The sequence below is a fragment of the Diaporthe amygdali genome, assembly GCF_026229845.1.
Source record: "Diaporthe amygdali strain CAA958 chromosome Unknown NODE_12_length_1037015_cov_66_201586, whole genome shotgun sequence".
Lineage (NCBI taxonomy): Eukaryota > Fungi > Ascomycota > Sordariomycetes > Diaporthales > Diaporthaceae > Diaporthe > Diaporthe amygdali.
The window spans coordinates 350,803-374,871 of NW_026517032.1; the positions used below are offsets into that span (position 1 = coordinate 350,803).

General features: G+C 53.9%; 9 protein-coding genes across 9 annotated transcripts; 6 read left to right on the top strand and 3 right to left on the bottom strand.

The window, feature by feature from the left end:
* Positions 1-1,480: 1,480 nt before the first annotated feature.
* On the top strand, positions 1,481-2,561 carry J7T55_001855 (40s ribosomal protein s3ae; the record flags this gene model as incomplete). The annotated part of the gene is made up of 5 exons (XM_053142761.1): positions 1,481-1,494; positions 1,596-1,680; positions 1,747-1,772; positions 1,845-2,346; positions 2,418-2,561. 5 exons carry the CDS (start codon positions 1,481-1,483, stop codon positions 2,559-2,561), a joined length of 771 nt encoding a protein of 256 aa, XP_052994308.1.
* Positions 2,562-3,411: 850 nt separating this feature from the next.
* J7T55_001856 (rab protein) lies at positions 3,412-4,323 on the top strand (the record flags this gene model as incomplete). Its single annotated transcript, XM_053142762.1, has 4 exons — positions 3,412-3,484; positions 3,586-3,656; positions 3,756-3,809; positions 3,919-4,323. 4 exons carry the CDS (start codon positions 3,412-3,414, stop codon positions 4,321-4,323), a joined length of 603 nt encoding a protein of 200 aa, XP_052994309.1.
* A 329-nt stretch (positions 4,324-4,652) lies between these two features.
* On the bottom strand, positions 4,653-5,948 carry J7T55_001857 (uncharacterized protein; the record flags this gene model as incomplete). Its single annotated transcript, XM_053142763.1, has 6 exons — positions 4,653-4,684; positions 4,761-5,064; positions 5,137-5,332; positions 5,394-5,518; positions 5,610-5,649; positions 5,716-5,948. The coding sequence occupies 6 exons, from the start codon at positions 5,946-5,948 to the stop codon at positions 4,653-4,655; spliced, it is 930 nt and encodes a 309-aa protein (XP_052994310.1).
* A 611-nt stretch (positions 5,949-6,559) lies between these two features.
* On the bottom strand, positions 6,560-8,017 carry J7T55_001858 (transcription initiation factor iie subunit alpha; the record flags this gene model as incomplete). The annotated part of the gene is made up of 3 exons (XM_053142764.1): positions 6,560-7,673; positions 7,746-7,844; positions 7,908-8,017. The coding sequence occupies 3 exons, from the start codon at positions 8,015-8,017 to the stop codon at positions 6,560-6,562; spliced, it is 1,323 nt and encodes a 440-aa protein (XP_052994311.1).
* A 1,176-nt stretch (positions 8,018-9,193) lies between these two features.
* On the top strand, positions 9,194-11,270 carry J7T55_001859 (high-affinity nickel transporter; the record flags this gene model as incomplete). The annotated part of the gene is made up of 4 exons (XM_053142765.1): positions 9,194-9,332; positions 9,483-10,205; positions 10,266-10,757; positions 10,813-11,270. The coding sequence occupies 4 exons, from the start codon at positions 9,194-9,196 to the stop codon at positions 11,268-11,270; spliced, it is 1,812 nt and encodes a 603-aa protein (XP_052994312.1).
* A 793-nt stretch (positions 11,271-12,063) lies between these two features.
* On the top strand, positions 12,064-12,980 carry J7T55_001860 (microsomal glutathione s-transferase; the record flags this gene model as incomplete). Its single annotated transcript, XM_053142766.1, has 6 exons — positions 12,064-12,095; positions 12,171-12,252; positions 12,386-12,461; positions 12,527-12,667; positions 12,765-12,795; positions 12,896-12,980. The coding sequence occupies 6 exons, from the start codon at positions 12,064-12,066 to the stop codon at positions 12,978-12,980; spliced, it is 447 nt and encodes a 148-aa protein (XP_052994313.1).
* An 800-nt stretch (positions 12,981-13,780) lies between these two features.
* On the bottom strand, positions 13,781-15,706 carry J7T55_001861 (zinc carboxypeptidase; the record flags this gene model as incomplete). Its single annotated transcript, XM_053142767.1, has 3 exons — positions 13,781-13,954; positions 14,117-14,551; positions 14,675-15,706. The coding sequence occupies 3 exons, from the start codon at positions 15,704-15,706 to the stop codon at positions 13,781-13,783; spliced, it is 1,641 nt and encodes a 546-aa protein (XP_052994314.1).
* A 1,372-nt stretch (positions 15,707-17,078) lies between these two features.
* Positions 17,079-17,747, top strand: J7T55_001862 (uncharacterized protein; the record flags this gene model as incomplete). The annotated part of the gene is made up of 2 exons (XM_053142769.1): positions 17,079-17,098; positions 17,324-17,747. The coding sequence occupies 2 exons, from the start codon at positions 17,079-17,081 to the stop codon at positions 17,745-17,747; spliced, it is 444 nt and encodes a 147-aa protein (XP_052994315.1).
* Positions 17,748-17,867: 120 nt separating this feature from the next.
* On the top strand, positions 17,868-22,469 carry J7T55_001863 (protein transport protein sec73; the record flags this gene model as incomplete). Its single annotated transcript, XM_053142770.1, has 2 exons — positions 17,868-18,321; positions 18,391-22,469. 2 exons carry the CDS (start codon positions 17,868-17,870, stop codon positions 22,467-22,469), a joined length of 4,533 nt encoding a protein of 1,510 aa, XP_052994316.1.
* Between the last annotated feature and the right edge of the window lie 1,600 nt (positions 22,470-24,069).

The window sequence follows — 24,069 nt, forward strand, 5'->3', positions numbered from 1 at the left end:
ACCACATTCCACGATACCCAACTGCATAGCCCCACAATCAATCACGATCATTGAACCATCAATCAAGTACTGTGCAAAAACAACAACCCACAGAAGAGGAATCGTGATCCCGTGCTAGCATCGGCATCTCCATGCAGCTTGGCCGCTCTGGCCGTGCCTCCGGGAGACCGTTACTTCGGTCTGGGCCCCCTAGCTGCTCCCTCCTGACCTCGTGCCTGACAGATCCGGTCCAACCGCGGAACAGACCGAACCTTCTGTGGGGCACCCGTCGCATGGCAAGCTTCCTACTTGAAGCGAGATAAAGTGACAGAAAGCATGTTACCCCGTAAGGTGGGAGCGGGAGGTTGACAAACAGGGATGGCCGATGTTAAGGCGGTGAGCCCAATTCCGCTCAGCTAGGTGAGGTCATTGCCCATAGCTCTTCAATTTGACCCTCAGCTCCCCAGCACCCCAGGTGAGGCCGGCTGGCAGGGTAGGTGAGCGTGAGAGATAGATGAAGTGCCGCGGCAGGAATGGACTTGGAACATGCGGATGCGGCATTATCAATCCTGCTGCCGAGACGGGGTGACGGGGCGGATTGCGCCGTTGCGATGTCAGTGATGGATTTAGGTTTGGATGGAGCTCACGTAGAACTTCACCGAAGCCAGTGTTGTGATTGCATGGGCTTGATCGGCAAACCCTCAACCGACTGACCACGTTCGGTTCCCGAGTGACTTGACGTGTATTGCTCCCGGTGCCGATCTCACTAGTGAACAGTTAGGTTGGTGAGTGTTGTCGTCGTCTTACGGGCTACCAAGACTTCCAATGCTCAAGACAGTTGTGTTCCGAAATTGCTGTGCCTGCCGCTGGACGCGGCTGTCTGTTTCCAAGTGTTTCCAGTAGACACCGCTTCGGCAGCACTCAAAAATCTGGGTCCAATCGTTCTGTTGGCGTCCTGTTGGCTTCCTGTAAGACCACTTGTTCAGGCTGCCACGCAGCCCAGCTCATGGGCCTGGAACAGTTGGGCATTCCTTCATTGCTGTTCTTAGCTCGCCCGCGACTCAGGGCAAGCTTTCGGGCAGTTGGGTCGAGTAGGCGTCCCGGGGGAGATGCATGTGTCCAATGGAGATCGGCATCAAAGCCAATTCCAGTCCGGGGGGCTTGCTCTTGAAGAGCCGTCAAGGATATTCAGGAACGGGATGGGCTAAAAGCATATCATGTTTGGATGCATTTGCTGACAAAGCATTTCTATATCGGGGTGGTATCTCGCTAATGAAGTCCATGAGCTCCCCGGGGCGCTAACTCAATCGCTCCGGAAAATAGGTCGCTCCTTGTTCCGAGCGCTCGGACCAGGCCTCCCGCACCACCTGGGCAGCTCTTTCAGAAAATTCGCTTTGTCGATTTGACGCCTGTCTCCGCCCAGAATTCCGAATCTCGCGATCTCCCAATTCCACCCACCTAACGAACCATTGCCCGTCTTTGAGAATCGAACCTCGCAAAGATGGCTGTTGGCAAGTACGTCGACTCTTCCGATCCCAGCGACGACGCACGAGTGTCCAATCCGAATACCGTGGGAGCGAAAACGAACAGTCCGCTGATGGATTTATTTTTGACAGGAACAAGAGATTGTCCAAGGGCAAGAAGGGTCTCAAGAAGAAGACCGTCGACCCCTTCTCCCGCAAGGACTGGTACGGCATCAAGGTACGAACCAAAACCCACAAATTGCGACGGCAAATGGATAATCGACTAACATGTCTTTGCGAATAGGCTCCTGCGCCTTTCAACGTCCGAGAGTAAGCAATGCGAAATGCGAATCGCGACAACCCCGCGAAGTGAAGACTGGGATCTGACAGCAACTGCTACAGTGTCGGCAAGACTCTTGTCAACCGGACCACCGGTCTCAAGAACGCCAACGACTCCCTGAAGGGCCGTATCGTTGAGGTGTCCCTGGCCGACCTGCAGAAGGATGAGGACCACGCCTTCCGCAAGATCAAGCTCCGAATCGACGAGGTTCAGGGCAAGAACTGCCTGACCAACTTCCACGGTCTCGACTTCACATCCGACAAGCTCCGGTCGCTCGTCCGCAAGTGGCAATCCCTGATCGAGGCCAACGTCACGGTCAAGACCACCGACGACTACCTCCTCCGCCTGTTCGCCATTGCTTTCACCAAGCGCCGACCCAACCAGATCAAGAAGACCACCTACGCTGCTTCTTCCCAGATCCGTGCCATCCGACGAAAGATGACCGAGATCATCACCCGTGAGGCCGGCAGCTGCACCCTGCAGCAGCTGACCAACAAGCTCATCCCCGAGGTCATCGGCCGTGAGATCGAGAAGGCTACCCAGGGCATCTACCCTCTCCAAAACGTACGTGGGCACCAGCACGGTTGAGTGTAGGGGAGTACGTGTTAGGCAACGCGAGACTGACTGTATCACAGGTCCACATCCGCAAGGTTAAGCTGCTCAAGCAGCCCAAGTTCGACCTCGGTACCCTGATGGCCCTTCACGGCGAGTCAACCACGGATGAGCAGGGCCAGAAGGTTGAGCGGGAGTTCAAGGAGCGCGTTCTCGAGGAGGTGTAAAGTTGAGGCAACAGCAAAATTGACTTGGAGCGCGGCATGGACACGGTTTCTTCAGGCAATACCTCTCAGGGGCGTGGGTCTTGCTTATTCGTTACATTTGGCGTGGCGACCGGTACAGAGTAGTCATGGAATATCTGTGCCTTCACGAGTCCAGGCCGGAATGAATCAAAAAAGGGAAATCGATCACCAAAACAAGGACAACGAGCGCCACTACAAACCTGTGAGATGTCCGCCCTGTCATTTTCGGCTCAGCCCTGAAGCGTCGTCTAGGACGACGAGGCGAGGATGGCGTACTTCGAGGTCGGGTACGCAAAGCATCGGAGGGTTGTGTGGACGTAGAAGTTGGCCCGTGATGAGCCGAATACAGAGGCAATTCGCATTACTTGCCTGTCTTTTCAGATGCGCTCGAATTATATTTTGCACTCCCGTGTGATCGCACCTGTAGGCTCGTGTGCATACTGTGATACGGGCGTCGGTGGTGAGCATGGTGACCGTTTGCCTCATTATCGACCAGTAAAAGCAGCACGACAATCAAATCCAGAAGAACTGCTTTCGATGCGAGGTAGTTGGTGGATCGAGAATGGTCTGCTAAGCCCAGGTGGTGCTGATATCCCGGGCCGTTTTGGTGGTGGTCATGGGTTCGTCCCTAGAGGGGCAAACAAGCTTTCGACTGGCTCTGACCTCACTGAATCTTTGTCCAACCCGCCCACCTGCACCTCGTCTCCCCTGGTTACATGCATACATACCTTTTCGCCTGTGCTCCTAAAGAAATATGGCCACCTGAGTCCTTCCGCAACCCTACATGCATGCTCCTGTCTTCATTTGAATATTAGTTTTTGGCTTCGTAACCATGGCTTCCGACGACTCCCTACCAACACTCAAGATCCTCCTCATCGGGCCCTCCAGCGCTGGGAAATCAGCGTGTAAGTTGCCCCCTGGACCGCTCCGCCGCTCTGGCCACGAGCATGCCCCTTTTCTCACATCCGAGAATGTTTTTGAGATGTGTTCTGACTTGTGTCTCTAGTGTTGATGAGATATTGCGAGGATGTCTTTGAGCCTGAATCAGCAACCGCAACTATCGGGATAGATTTCAAAGTATGTCATCGCCACTCCTCTGAGCCGTCGTCACTCATCACCTCACGATCAGTGCACCCGCTCTTTCGCGGCAAGTTCTGACATATCTCGTGTTCTTAGATAAAGAAACTCTCCGTCAGGGGGAAGGCATACCGCTTGACGCTCTTTGATACCGTGAGTCCGCCTTGATCACATCTCAGCGTCCGCATCACGCCCCTCCTCGCATGGCCTGCTCAGGACGGCGGCCTCCCGGAAATGCACAATACTGACTTAAATCCCCAAGGCCGGCCAAGAGCGCTTCCGCACGCTCTCAACCTCCTACTACCGCGGTGCGCATGGCGTCATCCTCGTCTACGACGTCTCGTCCAGGACGTCATTTTCCTCCATGGAGAGGTGGTTCGACGAGGTTGAGATGAACACCGTCCCCGGCGTGGCGCTGTACCTGGTCGGGGCCAAAATTGACAAGCCCCGGTCCGTGTCCACGGCGGAGGGCCAGGCGCTGGCCGAGGCCCACGGCGCGAAGTTCTGCGAGGTCAGTGCGAAGACGAGGGAGAACGTGAGGAAACCCTTCGTCGAGATCGTAGACACCGTCGTGAGCCAGCCGGACGTGATGAGAGCGGCGGATAGTGGGAACAAGGGGACGGTTACGGTGGGCGAGGATGCCGCGGCCTCGTCGTGTTCATGCTAATAGTGGTTTTGGGTATGGATTTGTCAACGTTGCAGTTGACGGACCCTGGGACATGGATTGACTTGATGACTGGACGACGCTTAGACAGATTGCGTGACATTGAGCTCATGAATTGCATATTGAAGCGTACAGATAGACAAATGGTGGAATCGGAAAGGCGCCGTCGGATGCTTGCAGCTCATCTTTACTTCGATGCTTTAAGGTTGAGACAACTCATTATATTATCAGACCGACTACTAGTAACAATGCACATACAAACAGCAGGCCCGCGAGGGCTGTTTCTATGCTGCTTATACTCTAGGAGAAACCTCTATGTGTATGGGAACCTTCTATTCCTCCGGAGTAAGGAATCGTACAGTGGCTATCCAGCATATCAGTATCAGTTCATCACACGAGAGGGAAGAATTCAAAAGCTGGTGTGCGAATCTGGGACTCACCTTGTCTAAATGCCTCCGGATTCTCCGAAATCAACCAGTGACCCGCGTCGACATCCGCAACCTCGAAGCGCGGGAAGAACTCGCCTATCGCCGGCAGCACCTCGTCGGGGACATACTTGCTCTTGGTTCCGCGGACGAACAGTGCCGGCTTCTCGAACCGGACCTTGCTGGGGTCCTTGTAGGGGAAGTCACCCATGTGCGCGAGGGCCTTGCCGAGGATGTCGATAGGGACGCGGAACTTCTTGGTCTTTTGCCCTTCTGGGGTGTAAAGATTGCCCAGGAGGAACTGGCGGATGGGCAAGGACTATTGTTTCCCATTAGAAATACGTCAACCACGACTTGCCCTTCTCTCAGAGAGTTAGGAGACGAGACAAACCTCTTCGAACTCCGCCATGATCGCATCAGCTGCCTTCTGCGTAGTCACGCCCGCATCCTCGATCTTCTTCATGCCCCGGACGTATTTGGCAAAGTCAGTGGACAAGATGGCGTCCACGGGTGCGTTATCCACCGAGACAATGTCCTTGACCATACCCGGCGAGCGCAAGGCCAGCGTCATCGCTGTTTTGGCGCCCCTTTCGCGACAGTCAGCAGCTGTCAGAAGCTGAACACAGCGCAATGGGTGTACAGGCTTACATCGAGTGGCCTATGATGGTTGGCTCTACGATATTATGCTCTTCAATGAAGGCTCCGACATCCTCTGCCATGGCTGTATAGTCATGACGAGGGGCGTGAGGTGAGTCGCCATGGTTACGAAGATCCTTCGCAAAATATTAGTCTCTCAGAAGACAGGAGTGATTTTTGACAGCTTGAGGACTGTCGGCATGTCATAAAGCTGGTCGGTCTACTTACGAGAGCGTATATAGAGCGACCGAGATCTCGCGCAAGTGCTCTACATTGATTACACATTACTCAGCCTTCTAGGTCCTCCACAGCCATTCTACGAGCCGGTACTCACTTGCTTATGCTGCGGTTGTTCTTCTTGGACCCAAATAGCCCATGCAAAAATAAAATAGGAGACGTCCGGTCCGGGTTGTCCGAGACGGGCTTGGCTGGCTCGTGGAGGTCGTACACCAGAGGCACGGTGGTGATGGCACCCGAGGTGCTGTAGGGATGCTGTGCCACAAGAGGGCGCAGGCTCGTCTGGCGCAGTCCTCGCAGGACGGGCCGTGCGCCAAGTCCGAGTAACATTCTCCGTGATCCTTGGCCAAGAGAAACGAGGTTGAGTACAGTTCCTAATCAGGGCAACGAGTGAGATCTGATAAGATTTCGCGCAGAATTATGACTGAGCTTGGACCACATTGAAGTCTTGGCAGGGATCCCTTTCTTTTCAAGCTCTCGACTGTTAGACTACTTTGATTCGGCTACGTGCTTTACAGCCAGCATTTTCAAGTTGTCGATCTGCAACGTCTTGACGAACACTCTTTGGCCCGGATGTCACAATCATCAAGAATCTTCTGCGCTAATGGCAGTGTCATTTTGTGTCATTTTTGAGCTGCAGACTATCATTTCGTCCTAAGATGCTCTCGTGAACCATTGACTACCCCAGGCCGGAATAATTTTATTTGAAAGTTGACCTGAGTGATGGGCCATTTCCCTTCCGTACTGTAGAGCGGTAGCACCCTATGTCCATGGCGTTCTATTCAGCCGCCTTCACGGACTTCCCATTCCCAACGAGTGAGCAAACAACGAACATTTTTCTGTTTTCTTGCGACACCCCTATGCCAGTCATTCGCCACAGGCATCCCATCCTGCCTGTCTGTGGATTTGACGCGTCCATGGGCGCCGGAACTCGTCAAGATTTATACATCCTCAAACTCCATGTCCTCTTCATCATCATCTCCATCGTCTTCTGCGGGCTCCTCGACCTTGACTTTCTTGGCGGGCCTATCGTCTGAACCAGGGCTCTCACGTTTTATTCCTGAACCGTTGGTGTCACCCTCGCGCTTGATGGTCACTCCGGGCTCATTCTTGACTGGCACACTGGATTGTCGAAGTGGCGAAGGTGCAGGTTTTATTGCTGTGCCCGTGGGGATAGACGAGGAGTTCACTGGTGGCGTCGCAACAACATCCTCAAAGTCTCCCTCCTCGTCCTCCTCATCAGAGGACTCGTCCTTCTTCGCCGCGAGGGCCGCCTGCTCCCTCTTCAGGTTCTCCATATAGCTGCTTAGCTTCTGGGCCTCCGTCTCGTCTATGGCTTGCGGCCGTTTCAGGGTCTCTTTGCCTGTGTCGGAATTTGTCACCGTAGTACCTCCGGCTCCTGTGGCAGAGAACGCGGCTCCATTGACCGTACTGCTCGACATCCACTCTGGTAACTCGTTCTGTTTAGCAAGCTTCTCCTTGCGCAAACGTTCTGCCTCCTTCTCCTCCTCTGTCGGGCCTTCCGAGTTTGAGATATTGATATCGATCTTCTTGGGACCCGTGTCCGCTAGGCCCTTCACACTGGTAGGCCTGGCTTGTTCAACGACGGTACTCTTTGCGACCTGATGTTGGGCATCTCTGACGACCGGCAAGCCACTCTGTATGGCGAATTCGAAATTATTGTCCGGAATGATGACGCTGTCTATGCGAAGCAACAAGTCGGTGATAAACTTCAGTTGGTTGTTGAGCCGGGTCACCTTCTCGTGTCCAGCCGAGGTCCTCTCCGCTTCGTGGTTGAGAACGTGGTTGCATCTCTGGCAGAGGAAACCCTGGGCGCCCACGTTGTCGAGGACCTCCAGCTGGGTGTAGTCTGCTTTGCATCTGGGACAAACATACTCCTTGCGCTCGTTCGCCGGTACGGTCGGTACCTGCATATCCTTGCCCAGCCTGTAAACCCTCCACTTTATAAAGTCGATCGTTTGACGGTAATCGATGTAGTAGTAGGTACGGTTGACAGGGCGTACGGATCCTTCCTTGAGCTCTGACCGTACGTGTCTATACAAAACATGCCAGGTCAGTCATGAAGGCACCAAGTCAGACTGAGCCTCTGTGCAGCGCCAAACGTACATCGCCAGGAAGCGGTCATCCCTGAGCTTCGCGCAGAGCTTGTGTAGGTCCTTCATCGCCGTCATGCTGAGAAGGTATGCAAGATCATCGTCGCGCAGCCTGGGAGCAGTGGTTTAGCAAGTTTCGACGTCGCGCGTTACCTCAACCTGGCACGCGACCTACGCTGAGTGAATGACCAAGGCGTCAATAACGAGGACATGACGGACGTCGAAGCTGGGCTGTTGGTAGAAAGCGCGCACGCAGGAGCGCACGAGCTGCTTTGCCAAATCCATTGCGCAAAGCGACCCGTTGGGTCGGACGTGAGTCTGGGGAGGAAGCGAGGTCGGTATCGAGGCGTGGTTGGGCGAGTGAGATTCTCGGGGACTGCGGTGAGTGTCGGCTTCCTTCGAGTGGTGACCTAAAGGAGGCCGGAAAGAGTGGAACGACCTCTGGAGGCTTGAAGTAGCAGCCAGATGCTACTACGTCGGGCTCTTGGATCAGAAAGGTTGCATGATGATGTTGGTGTTGGCGCGTAGAATGTCCGGCTCAACTGGTGTGTCGCGATCGCGCTGAAGAGATGCTAAATCATCGAATGCTGAAAATTAAGCCTCCCCAGGTTGGTTGATAGGAAAGGTGAGCGACGTGAGGTGAGTAAGGAAAACTGCATGGACGTCGTGGCTGGCAAGGTTGACAATGGAATATTGAAAGCATCGACCCACAAGCAGGCAACAGGCATCAGCCCCTGTTACTTAGCGCAGTAAGGCTGCAGCTGAAATCCCGACTCACCAAGTATAAACTGGTACAGTACCCTTCCTCCTCGTTTACCGACCCCGACCAAAATATTATTTCACTTGTGATACCACAATAAATGCAGTATGCTATAATATCAGAGACCAAACCTACGGACTCAAACACAACGTAGCATGTTCCATTCAGGCTTGACTTGGATGTGGAATTCTGGCCCAAAATTCATTGTCCTTTCCATTGTGCAGCTGCTCCTGGCCGTAGCCTGAGATTCTGGAGCTCACCCTGTCGTCATCACTGCGAACATGAAATGGTACAGTTCACAGGGATCCCATACGTTTGAGTGTGCGGGTACGGCTTGACCAGTATACAGTATCCATTCCTTTAATATGACCCCTTAGGGGATAACCTCTTGTGAGATAACTTCTTCTGAAATAATCACTTGCAGGACAATGTCTTGTGACTTAAAACCTCTTTGGAGTAACCTTCCGTGGGCCCTGTAGGGACATCTCCTGCCGTCCCTTGGGGTTTCCCACAAGTTGTAGATAAGTCTTGCTTGCTCCTAGCAGCCATCACGACTTTCCCGCCGTGCCATCTGAGCTTTGTATCATCTGCCACTCAGATGGCAGCCGCTTCCCTACGGGCTCTGGTTGCTCATCCTCCCCACATCATTGAATCCTCCGTTTCTCAACCACAATTGAGAAGTTGAGTCGGCACTGCACGCGATGGATCTCCGATCCCCAGTGATATACCTTCTATCGACTCGCTTGGCTTCTGATGAGCTGCGCCAGTGGGGTGAAAAGATATCAAGCATCGCTCGAGTCACTCAAGTCGCTAGTGAAGCGGATTTCATCGTTGGAAAGAGTATGTCACCTCTGTCGTCCCGGCTCGGTCTCTTCTCCACATGTGAGATCACTTGTCTTCAATTCAAGCCATTCAGTCGTGCTATTCTCAGGGCACTGAGCAGAGCCGAACCTCGCTCTACTCACGGAAAATTGACGTGCAAGTTGTTAGTCTCCCAGAAACTACGCGCCCAGTTTGAGCTGCGGAAATTGAAGCTGCCGGCAGAAGAGGCGCCACCTTTGGTGGCCGAGCCACATTCAACTCCCAGGGCAAAGAGGCGAAAGATTTCCAATACCGAGGATTATGCCTTGCGCAGCAGCTCATTTGAAGACTCCGAAAATGAAAAAACCCAGGACGAGGATACTCCGGGCAAGGCAAGCGCCTGGCCGGATAGTTCAAGGAAAGTCGTCCGGTTGGCCTGGATCCAAGACTCGTTGTCGAAAGGCAGCTTGCTCGACTACAGAGACTACTTGGTGTACACGGCTCTTAAAACACCAGCAACTCGAGCGACAGAGCCACACGAGATTGTCGGGTCGCGTACGTCACAAGATCTGCCGCAACGAGACCAGCAGGTCGCGATGGCCTCTCAGACCTCCCCAGTTCGACGGTTCAAGGGTGGGCAACAGCACCATCGCAAGGCTCCGCCTCTTCTGGCCCAGTCGACAACGGAGGAAAAGACCGTTGCTAACTTGCCCCCTGTACCCAATTACCTACATACGACCTACGCATGCCAACGATCAACTGTGGTTCATCCGCCAAATGAAGCATTCATCGAGAAGTTGAAGGAGGTCAGAGAGCTCAGGTCCATAACGGGCGATCAGGTTGGCGTGAGAGCATATTCTACTGCGATTGCCTCACTATCAGCATACCCGTATCGACTCCAGAGTCCTATAGGTAACTGCTTCATCAATCTGGCTGCTGCTAACGTGCAAGTTGCTGACAATGTCCATTCAGAGGTGCAAAGGCTGCCAGGCTGTAGTGACAAAATCGCCTTCTTGTTCGCAGAATTTGAAAATTCGGGCGAGCTGACCGAGATTCAAAAGGCAGCCTCGGATCAGAAGATGGCAGCTATTAGGATCTTTACTAACATATTTGGTGTCTCAGCCGTGACGGCCGAGGAATTCTACCGGAGAGGCTGGCGGGACCTCGATGACATTGTCGACTACGGATGGAAGACAATCACTCGGTCACAGCAAATAGGTGTGAAGTATTACGACGAATTTCTGATGAAAATACCTCGCACGGAGACCGCGTCCATTGCGGAGACGGTTCTTCAGCACGCGAACAGAATTCAAGAAGGTTTTCAAATGACCATAGTTGGAGGCTACCGCAGAGGAAAGTCGATGGGCGGTGACGTGGACATCATGTTGAGCCACCCAGATGAAAAGGCGACACTTGACTTCATTGACAAATTGGTAGTCAGTCTCGAAAATGACAAGTTTATCAGTAAGAACCTATTTCATCTCTCAACGGTTGATTCGAGGCTCTAAAACTTCATCAGCGCACACCCTCACCCTGAGTTCTCACAACAGTGAGCGCGGCCAGAGGCCCACGAGTTTCAAGCCATCTTCATCCGGGGGCACAGGTTTTGACACGCTCGACAAGGCTCTTGTCGTCTGGCAAGATCCTCGGTTTGACCCTTCTGCGGCAGAGTCCTCGAACCCAAATCCGCATCGCAGAGTGGACATTCTCATCAGCCCCTGGAAGACCTGCGGATGCGCCGTCTTGGGGTGGACATCAGAAACAACCTTTCAACGAGACTTGCGGCGGTATTGCAAGCATGAGATGAACCTCAAATTTGACAGCAGCGGCATCAGGTCCCGCACCTATCCGTTTGACTGGGTTGATCTAGAAAATGGCGGCAAGGGACGGGCAGCAACGATGGAGGAGGCGGAGAAGAGGGTGTTCGAGGGACTGGGACTGGTGTACAGAAGCCCTGCGGAGCGTTGCACTGGATGAGATCGAAGTTCTCATTGAGCGGCCGTGTTGTTAGGAGGAAGCGCTGATTACTCAACTAACAGCATCAACAACCTCGCATCATGGCTCGAACTCACCAATGAAATCATTTCTTATCAAGTTACGCCTTTCCTGGCGCCGTTGACGTGCCTTCCAGCGAACACCCTGTTGGTGATCCGGAACCCCGGAGCACCAATAAGCTTACTGTAGGGCCATAAATAAATAATAGCTAGTGTCGCTCGCCTTCTTTCCTCCTGAACATGAACCTTTTCACGATGCATCCAAATTGACCAAAGGAGCCAGCAAGCTGGAATGATTTCAGTGTGAAGCCTCGAGTTACGAAAAGGGTCCCTAACGTTAAACCCCGTTTCGTTACCCCTGCTAAACTCCGTCGGCATTCGGTCATTTGAGTCGCTAGATCACATCAGCAAGAGGTGCAGGTACCACAATTCGGACAAATCTGTTTGGTCGAGCTTTGTCCGTCGGGGACTTTCCAGCGAGAATGCAACTGAACCAGCCGCTATCGTGAGGGCAACCTGGCTTCTTCCAAGTAACAACCGGACGAAACACACGGCCGAGACGGCTTTAACGTCAGGACTAATGGTCCGTGGAGGAGTTTCAAGCGTTATGTCAGCCAGAGCCGCTCCCCGGGTCCGCCCAGCAGCGGCGGGACACGTTCTTAGGGTAGATTCTACTTTTCCCAGCGAGAGAATTGAAAATCGATAACCGTCCAAGCATAAACCCATTTTCATCCCAGCAAAAGCCGTCAAGTTGATCCAAGTGAACGTCTGCCAAAATGGTTGTGCTCGAGATCTCTAACGACTTTGGGTGAGCTGCTCCTATCACTCGCATCGGATGACGAGATGGTGGATCACAGTTCGTGAATACTGACTGGGTGTGAAGATACGTCCTCCTCGCCGCAGCGTCGACTGTCTTTGTCAACATATGGCATGGAACTCAGACCGTCAAGGCCAGGAAGGCCAGCGTACGTACCCTCGGCTCGCCCACACCAGCACTCGCTTCACTGCGCGTCGCCTGTGCCACTGTGCAGTTCCAGTCGGCACCGTGAACACTCATCAGCCAGGCGGAACCTCACTGACAGTGCTTTTCATGTAAAGGGCATCGGCTACCCGAACACATACGCCACAGACGAGCAGGCGAAGCAGAACCCCGCTGCATTCCAGCTTAATTGCGGTTAGTCCTGCCCTCCGTGTGCCTACGTGGAGAGAAGTCCGGAGACTGACAGTATCGCACATCAGCCCAGCGTGCTCATGCCAACTTCACGGAGAACCTGACTCCCTTCATGGCCACGCTGCTCATCTCGGGTACCCGGTACCCTCTCCAGGCCGCCGTGATGGGAGCCGGCTGGCTGACCTCCCGGATTGTGTACACTATTGGCTGTAGGTGACCGTAAACATCAGGATACGTCTTCAAGGCGGAATCGTCTACCCTCATATCACCCTTCTCCGGCAGTTCGCTGACTTTATTTGCCATTAGACACTGGAAGTGGTCCCAAGGGCCGGATGGCGTAAGTACCAAGACCACAAGCCTCTTTTCCCCTTCTCGCTTTACATTTATCGTGAATTCTCATACTGTTATGGAGTTACAATACTAATCAGTGGTCGCAGGGGCTCCATTGGTCACTACTTGTTCGGCCTGAGCCTGGCGCTCACTGCGTGCTACACCTCCGTGCAGATGGTACGCGGCAACTAGAGTGGGCTTCAAGCACTGGATATCGTGAACTGGATGCCATGCGGAAGACTACTTGTGTCACAATTGTACACTAATAGATAAATTGCAACTTGTGTTTGACTACAATAGTTGCCTTCTTCGGGACACGTGTGCATATGATACAGCCCACAGGGCGCCCAAATGTTCGAGTATAACCTGATTAGCACTCCTCCCTGTGCCTCTTGCGGGATAACTTCCTGTGGATAATCTCCTGCGGATTGACCTGCTGTAGGTCAACCCCCTGTCAAGTAATATATACCTGGGTAGGTGTTGCTCTTCCGATCACTTTCTACATACTCTTGAGCAGTTGGCCAACCTCTCGGGTCTCTAAATCCTCCTTGCTATTAGGTGCAGTCGCAGAAGACATTGAGACCAGGGTGTGTCGAGTGAGATGCCTTGAGTGCGAGACTCCTCAAACATCTTACCACCGCAAGTCAAACGGAAGATGTGAAACACGAGTTTTCAGAATTAAATCGCCAGCCGACTGTTGACGGCCCGAATGCTGACCGGTTGGGCTCGGGTTTGGCTATGAGAAAAGCCGCCTGCACATTTGATGCGGTTCGCCCTCAAGACTCTCTTAAAGCAGTGAACATTGCTATTTCGCTAAGCCTACCCAAGTATCATGCTTTTAACATTCATTCATAACGCACATGCGGCCAATACTGAACCATTGCCTTGAGGCCCTTTCCGCCATCCTATCGATAAGCCACGAAAACGCCAGTACCAAACACAAGGACAACATCAAGCAGAGAAATAGACTTCAAATATGAGCGCTTAGCTTCCTACCTCTTCCGGCGCCGCTTCTTCAGCTCCATAATGTCGTCGTACTCTTCTGAGATAGCAAGCAACTCCTCGTCGGGCTCGGCAGCTTCTTCGGGACGGGCCTGCAAGTTCTCGATGCCATCGTTGCCGAGTAGGAAATCTCCAAGGTACTTAATTGATTGCAGTATCTCCTCCTGTGCAGCGTTGTCAGCAATATGCACTTAAGCAATGAATGATTTACTGAAGCAGAGCAGCAGACGTCGAGAGGGACAGGCCAGAGTCAGAGCAGCATAGTGGCGGTGAAGAGGAAGATGCAAAGGGAGGGATATCTTTTTTAACGCTGGTGCGGAACGTACCCCCGTTGGAATGATTTGGTCACTCGGCAGCAGGAAGCCATAGCTGCCAGTATCCCGTAGCTTAATCTGGTAACTATAATGAGCTCCCAGTTCGTGGTAGAACCAGTCAATGGCGGAGCCCCCGGTAGGCTCGATCCTGAGGGCTTTTTCCGTATTCGAGTCCGTGACAGCGCCCCTGCAGGCCGGTTTGACGGAGTAGCTCTCGCCAGAGAACAACCTGATGGACTTCGCCAGCCCCAAAGCGAGCTCCTCCATCTTCTCTATATTGGGCGGCTCGACGCCGCAGGTATAAGCATAGGGGAACAAGATTTGCTGGGAGTAAGAATGCAGATCCACCAGGCCGACGAAGTCGACATTGTTGGCTTCGACTTGAATCCTCGCCCAGTCGCGCAGAGCTGAGACTTCAACTGATTCCCATGGTTCATCACCGCCGTACTATTCAATCAGCTGTCAGCAAACCGGGCGGAAACTGTCATAGAGGCGTGAAATCCTGTGTCTCCTGAAACAGGATCCAACGACTAGCAGAAGAGATAGGGTTGCGAGATGTAGAGAACATACACTCTCTGAACAGGGGTCGTTCTGGTGCACCCCGGACCCGTCCCACTGGTATCCAAATGCATGGTCAAGGTCCAGCCCGCGGCAGAATTGCAGGCTCGTGTGTTGGCGGGACTTCCTCCACAGTCTGTCGGCGCTCCACGTGTACTCAATTCCGTCCGGGTTGAGCTCAGGGATGAAGACAACATCGAACTTATTCAGGAACTTGGTGACTAGCGGGTCCTTGCCGTAGCTAGTGATGAGAGCCCAGGCAAGATAGTTGACCGTCGTTGTGGAGATCCATTCACGAGCGTGGGAGCCTCCCATAATGACCAGTGTCTTGCGAGGCTGCCCTTGGTCGCTGAGGCCAGGACCAACCACCAGCGCCGGGATTTCGCGACCTTCGTATGTCTGCCCAATGGTAGTGAACCGCACAAAGGAGGGAAACATTGCCTCGATCAGACGCATCCATCGCACGACGACCTTGTGAGGTTGGTAGTTGCGGAAGAAATACAAGCCCTCGTCGCCATTGCTTGGGGCCCGAGGTCTCATCAGGTCCACGCTCACCTTGCGCTCGAATTGGGACTGCTCCTTGGGCGTTTGTGGAGAAGGGTAGGAGGCGTACACGGCCGATGGCAGGTCGTCGACCATGACCCAGTACGAGTTTCCCAGGGACGGCGGCAGCAGCCCCAGTAGTGACTTGACATAGTTCTTCTGCACCCTCAAATCCACTGTGCCGTCCCACGACCATATATCCAGGAACAGGCGCTCGGTCGCCTCTGCCAACGCCGCCTCTTCCTCGGCCGTGGAGATGTTGAAGCGGAGAATTATCTCATCCTGATATTTCCGGCCCAGGTTTGGTATTTTTTGCTCGAAGTCTTTGGAGGCGGGCCGGCCGAAGACCATCTGCACGGCGCTATCTCGAAGCCATGTCAACCAGGGGAAGACGGATCGGTCAGGGTGGGGGTGATTGTGATGGCCGTGTGCCGCGGCGGCGCTGCCGGGAATTGAAGAGGCAAGGAGGAGGGGGAGAAAGATGGCGGACGGTAGTTGCATCTTATCGCTGGAGGGTCATGCGAGACATGCGCCAGACGAGGTGGTGATGCAGCACGCGGAGGGCGGGTGTGCTGCGACCGGTGCACGCACGTTGGGATAGATCAAAGGTACAGTAAGGCGCGGGTCCTCATGCGTATCAGTGGCGACCGATTGCGTCGCGGCTCGAAGCGGCTACCACCGTGCAGAACGGCCCAGCATCCGAGGACAACAGCTAATCCAGCTGGCGAGGGTCTGTTTACACAACACTGAGGTTATGATGGCGGTCACGATGTGGTTGCTTGGTGCATGGTAAGCTGCTTTTCGCCCGGCATTGTTCATGTCCTACCTACGCTAAGCCGTGCGTACTTAGGCAGCTAGATCTACTTTGGGCGCTTGGCGTCTGTCGGTCCACGGGTGAGGCTGCCTCTCCCGTCTCCGTCCCTGTCGCTACGGCTTAGCTCTCACCTCAATTGAATCTCGGACTTGAAAGCATAGCCACGCCCAAAGAAAGGCTCTACCTAGGTACCGCGCCACTCCGCTCAATAAGAGACGTGGCAGCTCAAAGAAGGGGGCCTCCTTGAGAGGCAGAAGAGAGCGCGTGTCTGTCCAACACTGGCACTATATAGTACAGCCAGAATACGGAAAATGGGATTTGCATGCGTCAGACATACATCTAGCACAAACCTTCAATGCCCGTTGGTGCCGTAAATGGGGCTGGACAACCTCAATGAGGGTGGTGTAGATGTAGTGATAGGGCGCGGAATTAAGCGATTAGCTTCCATCAACCCAGGTTCAAGAGATTTGACTCTGAGCTTGTCATGCTGCACACGTGTGCCTCGGGCTCGAAGTGAAGGTTGAGATATCAAACTCGTCCCAAGTCGTGTCTGAGGCTGAGGCGGACTGGCACCTTGGGGCAGGATAGTCCAGTCCCCCCCTCCAGTGCAGTCCAGAGCAATCCGGCGCAAGCAACAGCAGCAGCAGACCAAACAGCTTGATCACCGAGGCCTCATCTCGGTCCCTGTCGTCTCCCTGCCCTAGTTCATTGTTCGTCGAAACCACTCAAGCTGTGTCTATGTCGACCTGGCGATAGGAGGCGTCGCTAGTGCTGGTGGTTGTGTTGGTGCTCGTGTGTGAATGAGTATGTGTGTGCATCGAGCGTCCCGCGCGTGGTGCGTAGCCTTAGTGCATGCGTATCTGGGGCATCGTGATCGCAAGGGGAAATTTCCAATGTTACGTCGGTGCTGGAGCAGCCCAAATGGTTGCAGCTGAACAGGAAGGAAAAGAAGACTGTGGGGATTGAATGCCATGCCGGTCATCTCAAGGTGGCTCGAAAGTGGAGAGAAGGGAATTGGCACAAGCCGACCCGCTTCCCGTAACTGTGGCACCCAGGCACATGCCTTACCACCTTGGGCAGTGAGTGGTAGCGGGTAGGCAGGTTGGCAGGTAGGCTGTACAGCACCCATCCCCTATTCCCTGTCCTGCCAATCCAGGGCTGTCTTCCATGTCTTGCCTCCGCTGCAGGGAGACAGACAGACAGAGAGAGAGAGGAAAGGCTGTCACGGCACGCCGGCCACTCCAGCATTGATCGATCCCAAAGCATTCACGGGAGTCCTTGCTTTCAGGAGCCGACTCGACTAGCAACCTCCTCACCTACCTGCATTGCATCTTCGGGCGCATAGAGTTGACCGCAGCAGACACCCCTCCAGCCTCCAGCCTTCGGCCTCCCGACATCCCGACCTCCCAACCTCCCAACCTCAATCACACTCCCACCTTGGACGAGAAGCAGCGGCCCTCCTTGGCTCGACACCTAGACCTGAACGTGGACCTAAAGCTGGGCCTGACCTGTCTCGACGCAGCCACAGGGGAGAGCTCTGGCGTAATCTTCTCGTCAGTCGTCCCAGCCAGCCTGCCGTCCAACTACGTAGGGCTTTTTCTCGACACCACATTGCTCCATCTCAATCCTGCGAGCTCGTTTTCATCCTCCGCCACCACCGCCCTGGCTGTCACTGGCACTGCCTCTCTGGGCCGAACCGACCAAACCCCGTCCAATTCGAACCTCTGACGCTCCAGTCTTCGATCCAGCTACCATTGCCCCCCGGTAATGGCTGATAGAACCGCATAGAGCCCTGCCGTCGATACTTACTCCAGACTGAAGCTATGCTGATCCTCGCCAACTCTCACTATGCCCTTTCTTCGCAACAAGCGTGGAACTCCGGCCAGCGAGTCTGAGTTGCGCCGCTCAGCTCTGGATCCAGATCAGGCTCAGGACCCCAAAGAACCCCCGTTGAGGTCCACTACCTCAAACATCGACCTCCCTCAACTACAATTGTTGCGCTTCGACTCGAACACCTCAGCTGACGCTGACGCCGCTCCTGCGAATGGCTCGACTCCCGCCATACCTGCTCCTCCTGTCACACCCCCTCACGACAGTCCCTCGACTTCTGCCGCCGAGAACGCCCTGTCTGTCCCTGTTCGAGACCCTATTGAGCGCCCCGATTCGCCGCCGATTCAAGACGAGACCCCAAAACATCGTCGCTTTTCCATGTTGAGGTTTCGCAATGCCTCCGACTCTCAACTGTCGGCCAGGGCCAAGAAGCAGGGCCATGTTGACGAGTCCGCGCCTCCTGTGCCACGGCGTATGTTGCATCCCATCCCCCATTGTCTTTACCTGAGCCCACAGACTCTGGCTAACAGAAACATCACAGCACCACCAGAGATCATAACAACCGCCCCAACCGTCGAGTTCGGTACCGTTCCCAGGAAGCCATCTCGCATGTTTGGTCGTCTTCGGCGTTCTGGAGAGGAGATGCGGTTCGACCAGCAGCAGCAGCTGCTGCAACAACAGCAGCAACAACAGCAACAACCGCAGCAAACGCAGCAACGACCTTCAACTCAGGGACTCAGCAAGAAAGACAGGCGGAAGTCCTTTCTACCGGGCGCAACTTCCAACGGCAAAACCTCTATAAGCATAGAGGAACCAAAGCGACCAAAATCGTCGAACGCACCGTCAACCAATGGCTCTGGCCAGCATCCTCCGCTTCCGCTCCCTGGGACCAGGTTATCTGAGTCCTCAAGGTCCGAAGATAGCTCAGACCGCCTGCGCGGAAACACTGCCCCGAATACGCAAAATACATCAAACACGACTAATTTCTTCCGGCTGCCACGGCGAAAACCAAAACAGCCTGAGCCTCTATTTCCTATAGCGCATCTCCAGAAAAACCGCAGCCATGAGCACAATGTATCCTCAAACCCATCTTTGGCTCCCTCGACTCCAGTGCGCGCGAGTACTTCGTCCGCGGCTTCTGGATTTGGACCCCAACAGACTCCTGTCGCTCGGAGCTCCAACGGCGGGAACGGCGTCACCACGCCCCCAGGACCGTCGCCTGCGAGGGCTTTGTTCCAGAAGTCGCATGCTTCACCCGCGACAGCTCTCTTCCGGCCAAGGTCCACGAATAGTGGCGCCTCTTCTCCAACAAGATCAAATGTCAACTTGCGGGGGAGATCGTCGACAATGAGTTCTCTCGGACGCGAGTCCGTAGACGAGCGCCTGGCACCATCGTTTCCTCGAGCATCTACCTCCACTGGTCGCAAAAGCTTCGGCGACCTGCTGGGAATTAGTAGATTACGGAATAATCCCGAGTCCCTCCGCCAAGGGACGGGCACACCAGCCACCCCAGGCTCCAACACGTCCAAGGATAACTCACTCAATATACAGCGGGAATCAGTCGTCTTGCCGGAACGTCGGGAAGATGAGAACCCAGGAAGATATCTCGAAAGGCTCGAGGAGGTTGCAAGTCGTAGTGTCATAGCTGCAGCGATTTCCAAGAGCTCGGACGCCTTCTCTCTCGCTGTGCTTCGGAGCTACATGCGAAGGTTTGGCTTTTTTGGTGACCCCATGGACATGGCTATAAGGAAGCTGTTGATGTCCGCGGAGCTGCCTAAGGAGACACAGCACATTGATCGTTTCCTGCAAGCTTTCGCGAACCGCTATCATGAATGCAACCCCGGGATTTACGCGAACCCGGACCAGGCGTATTTCATAGCCTTTTCGATTTTGATCCTACATACCGATGTTTTCAACAAGAACAACAAGCACAAAATGCAGAAACCCGACTATATCAAGAACACCAAAGGGGAAGGAATTTTTGACGAAGTCCTCGAGGTCTTTTACGACAACATCACCTATACACCCTTCATCCACGTGGAGGACGATTTGGACATAAATGGAGACCGAGTGACCACTCACAAGGTTTCCAAGAAGAAGTCCATATTGCCCAACGCTAACGCGCCAGATGCCGCAAGCAAACGAGCCGCCAAGGAGCCCATTGATCCCTACACCATCATTTTGGATAACAGACTCGACATTCTGCGACCAAATCTGAAGGACGTGATGCACCTGGATGATCATTTCAGTTACCTCGGGACGGCTCAGAGCTTAAATCTAAAGGAACTGCAGAGGACTTTCTTCAGGACCGGTATCCTGCAGATCGTATCTGCAAGGTCCCGTCCTGATGCCTTCATGACAGAGAAGACCGCAACAAATCCCCAGGAGGCCCAACCGGGTGTTGTTGACATAAAGGTCACAAAAGTAGGCCTCCTGTGGCGCAAGGATGTGAAGAAGAAGAAGACGAGGTCACCCTGGCAAGAGTGGGGTGCCATTCTCACCGGCGCGCAGCTGTACTTTTTCCGCAACACCGCTTGGGTCAAAAACCTCATGCACCAGTATGAGTCGCACGTCAAACAAGGCCACGATGCAATGCCGATTATATTCAAGCCACCGCTCGAGACTTTCAAGCCAGACGCTCTGATGTCGACTGACGGCGCCGTGTCGTTGTTGGACGCAACATACAAGAAGCATAAGCATGCATTTGTGTATGTGAGACAAGGAGGACTCGAAGAGGTTTTGCTGGCCGACAATGAGGAAGAAATGAACGACTGGTTGGCAAAGTTGAATTATGCTGCCGCATTCAAGACAAATGGAGTACGCATGAGAGGTGTTCTGGGAAGCAACTACGATGGCCAAGGCCGAAGAGCATTCAGAAGGCTGGATACCGAGGCGGTGCAAACTCCGACTGGAGAAGTGACGATTGCGCGCTCGAAGGTCGACCAACAGATGGCACAAGACATTCTGTTCGCACGTCGTGAGATCATTTTCCACAAGGTCGCTGAAGCCAACGAGAAACTTCAACACGAGGAGAAGAAACTTGAGCAGGCGTTGAGGAATGCACGCCATCTCCAGCTACTGGCTCCTGTTCAGCCGAAGACACGAGACCAAATGCTCATGGCAGCCGGGCGTATGGCAGCGCAGCTCAAATGGACAAGGGTCGAGATTTGTAAGCTCAAGTGCCACCGCGACATCCTCCTCATGGATCTTGAGGAAGAGCGGCAAATGCTAGGGCTTCCACCGGGACCGATGTCAGAAGCCATCAGCCCGGAGAAGCCCGCTCTAGGCCGTGAGATTTCGAAGACAAGCAGCGGCACAGTGATGCCTAGTCCCCTGACTCCCAAGCCGACCGACGCGCAACGCAGTCAAGCAGAAGGCGTAGGGTCGGACACTGAATCAGGGCAGGGCGAGGCTTTCCAGACACCACCAAGAAGCGCAGCCGGGTCTTCATTCCACAAGCACCAAAACTCTTGGGAACTTCCCGCTCTGAACTTTGATCGAGCCAGCAGGAGGAAAGCTTCTGTGTCGAGCGCGGTCTCATCTCACCCCTCTGTACCGTCTACGCCACCTCGAACGGCCATTGCCACGAGCTCCACGACCGAGGACGCTGCTGCCCCTGCCGATGGCGGGGATCATCATGAACCAGATGCGCGTGAGCGCGAACTCCTTGAACAGGCAGGGCTGCTCGGCGCCGACGTCACCCGAAGCCCTGAGCCTATCGAGTCGAGGGTCATCGATCCAGACGCCACCCCAGACCGGCAGGAGCACACTTCGCACAGCAGCTCGATGGACAAAGCTGATAAGAACAAGATTCGTCGGAGCCTGCAACGCACTCTCAGAGAGGGCGCGGGACACTTATCTCATGCCCGGAGCCGCAAAGGAAAGGAGCCTGCTACGAGCGGTTCCATGGACGATAATGAGTCCGAGATGCTCACACGTGGATCCGGCTCATTTGTCGTGCATGGAAAGAAAGCCTCGGTCATCACCTTTGGGTCTGAGCTCCAGAGTAGTTTGTCGCCTGACGAGCGTCTTCGCGCACGCAAGACGTCGCACGCGGAAGGCAGTGTTGCTCACAGCGACAGTGCTGAGGCAATGGATGTTGCTGCTGGCAGCGGCAGCGGCAGCGGGAGTGGCGATGGCGACTTCCGTGTTTTCCTGCTTTCCGGCCCAAAGAGCGCCAGCAAGCATCGGTCCTCGGCAGCCAGCGCCAGTACAGCCACAGCCAGGAGCTTCAGAGATCTGCACAGGAAATATAGCTCAGCGCAGGCAGCCAAGGCATCCTCATCTGGCGGAAATCTCACTGTCCCTTCGGACGGCGAAAGTGATCCAGCCCTTAGCTTCTCCGATGGCCGGCGCAGTCCTTTGCTACCGGAGCATGTCGAAGAGCTGAAGGAAGTGGAAGAGCATAGTGACCGGGAAGAAAACGCCGACGGTGAGGACTCCGAGTTCAAGAGCGCGACGATGAACAAGACCAGGGAGACTTTATTCTTCACCCCTGAGCCGCCGGCATCCCCAACTGCCGACCAAGGCAGTGTGAAAGAGGGCTCAGGTGGAGAACAAAACGACGCCGAGGAGAGCGGCCAAGGGGGAGCCAGCCCGACTGTTCCCGTGCTTGCCTGACCACAGCGACTTGCTAGCGAGTCTCATTCCACCGATTCCGGCGATGGCGAGTTGCGGAATAGGTGAGAGAGGTCATGACGATACGATTTCATTCTGTCCACGATATTACTTAATAATCAACTTCAACGCCGGAAGGCTGGAGGTTCCACAGGCATGGCCCGTATCCTTCAGCCTTTTGTTTTCTCTCATGACAGACATCATCTGTATTTATGTACATAGACAAGCGGAATGATGGGGAACGGAATAAAAGGGCGAGACTTGATACCACCACCATCGCAACCTCCACATCTACAACGAGACCCTTTCTATTCGCGGGCAAAGTGGGATTGACGGATCAGGCCCGACATTAGCAAAAGACTCCACAAAAGACAACAAGAGTATTCTACACCCACACATGTGTTTCGTCTCTGTTTTGACATCAGTGGGGGTAAAAATGATTGATCACTAAAGTGGATTGGAAAGGGATAGCAAGTGTCGGACAGCGAGGGGATCATTGAACTGGCATGGATTTTCTTCTTTTTCCTCTATACAATCTTACCTCATCTATCCGGGGTGGGATAAGGCGTTGTTGGACCAGGTCTTCTTGGTTGCAGGATACCTTAGTCGATGAGTGTTACTCCAGCCACTCCCCAGACAGTGGTGAAAACCAAATGGGTCATTTTGTTACCAAGCAACTGCTCGTACCTCCCCTCTCTTGGGCATTTCTACTACAAGGGAAAGTCATGAAGGGCTGACGGAATGTCGACTGGAACCAACTCGCAGTGACATTCTTCGTCTATCCTACTCTTGTGCCCACCGAACTAGATGTGTAGACGCGGCATCTCCGTGCTCCTGCTTGTCCCGCCCAAACCCGTTCATCGGCTTCATGCTGATGGAAGCACCATTCATCAATGTTGAAGTCCAAGCTTAGGCCGCTGCGCATTGTCATATCGTGAGCAGGCCGGTTGCCCTAGATAGAATATTGAAACAGGATAAATATGTAGAAGGTTGTTGCAAGGACAGGGCATAGGAGGTGAGCACGAGATTTCCCCGTACATGGCAGCCTGAGTACACATGCACTACAACAGTGTATAACACATGGCGAGATCGAGATTCAAGTGGCATGTATTTGCTAGGTAGGTGTAGGATCACTTCCCCCGGATGAAGCGCTTTGGAGTGGAAGAAGGGCCTTCCTTTCCTTGAATAGAGACCTGATGCCAATGATCGAAAAGAAGGAAAGAAACCGGATTTGATAGAACGTAAGGAGAACACCATCGAGAATGACCGTTCCAAATCAGTCCGAGTGGATAGTTTATCTTGACCTTTACTGGCCGGCATATACCAGCACCGCGAGGTCTACGTCATCTCTGGAGAACCAGAAACTTCTTCTCTTCACGGGGACAAGATGCTGTTTTCTTCAACTCATACTTGAATGATAGCCGCTGATATTGGAAAGCTGGTTCTATCCAAAAGCAGCGTCAGGTGAGATTCCACCTGTAGTCTTATTATTTGGCCACCCTGACCAGTTACTACCTATGTATTCCTTTGTGTACCAATGCGCTGATGAAGTAAGTCTTCCCTGCCGCAAAGGAGTATTGTCATCGATATTTGAGAAGGCTGG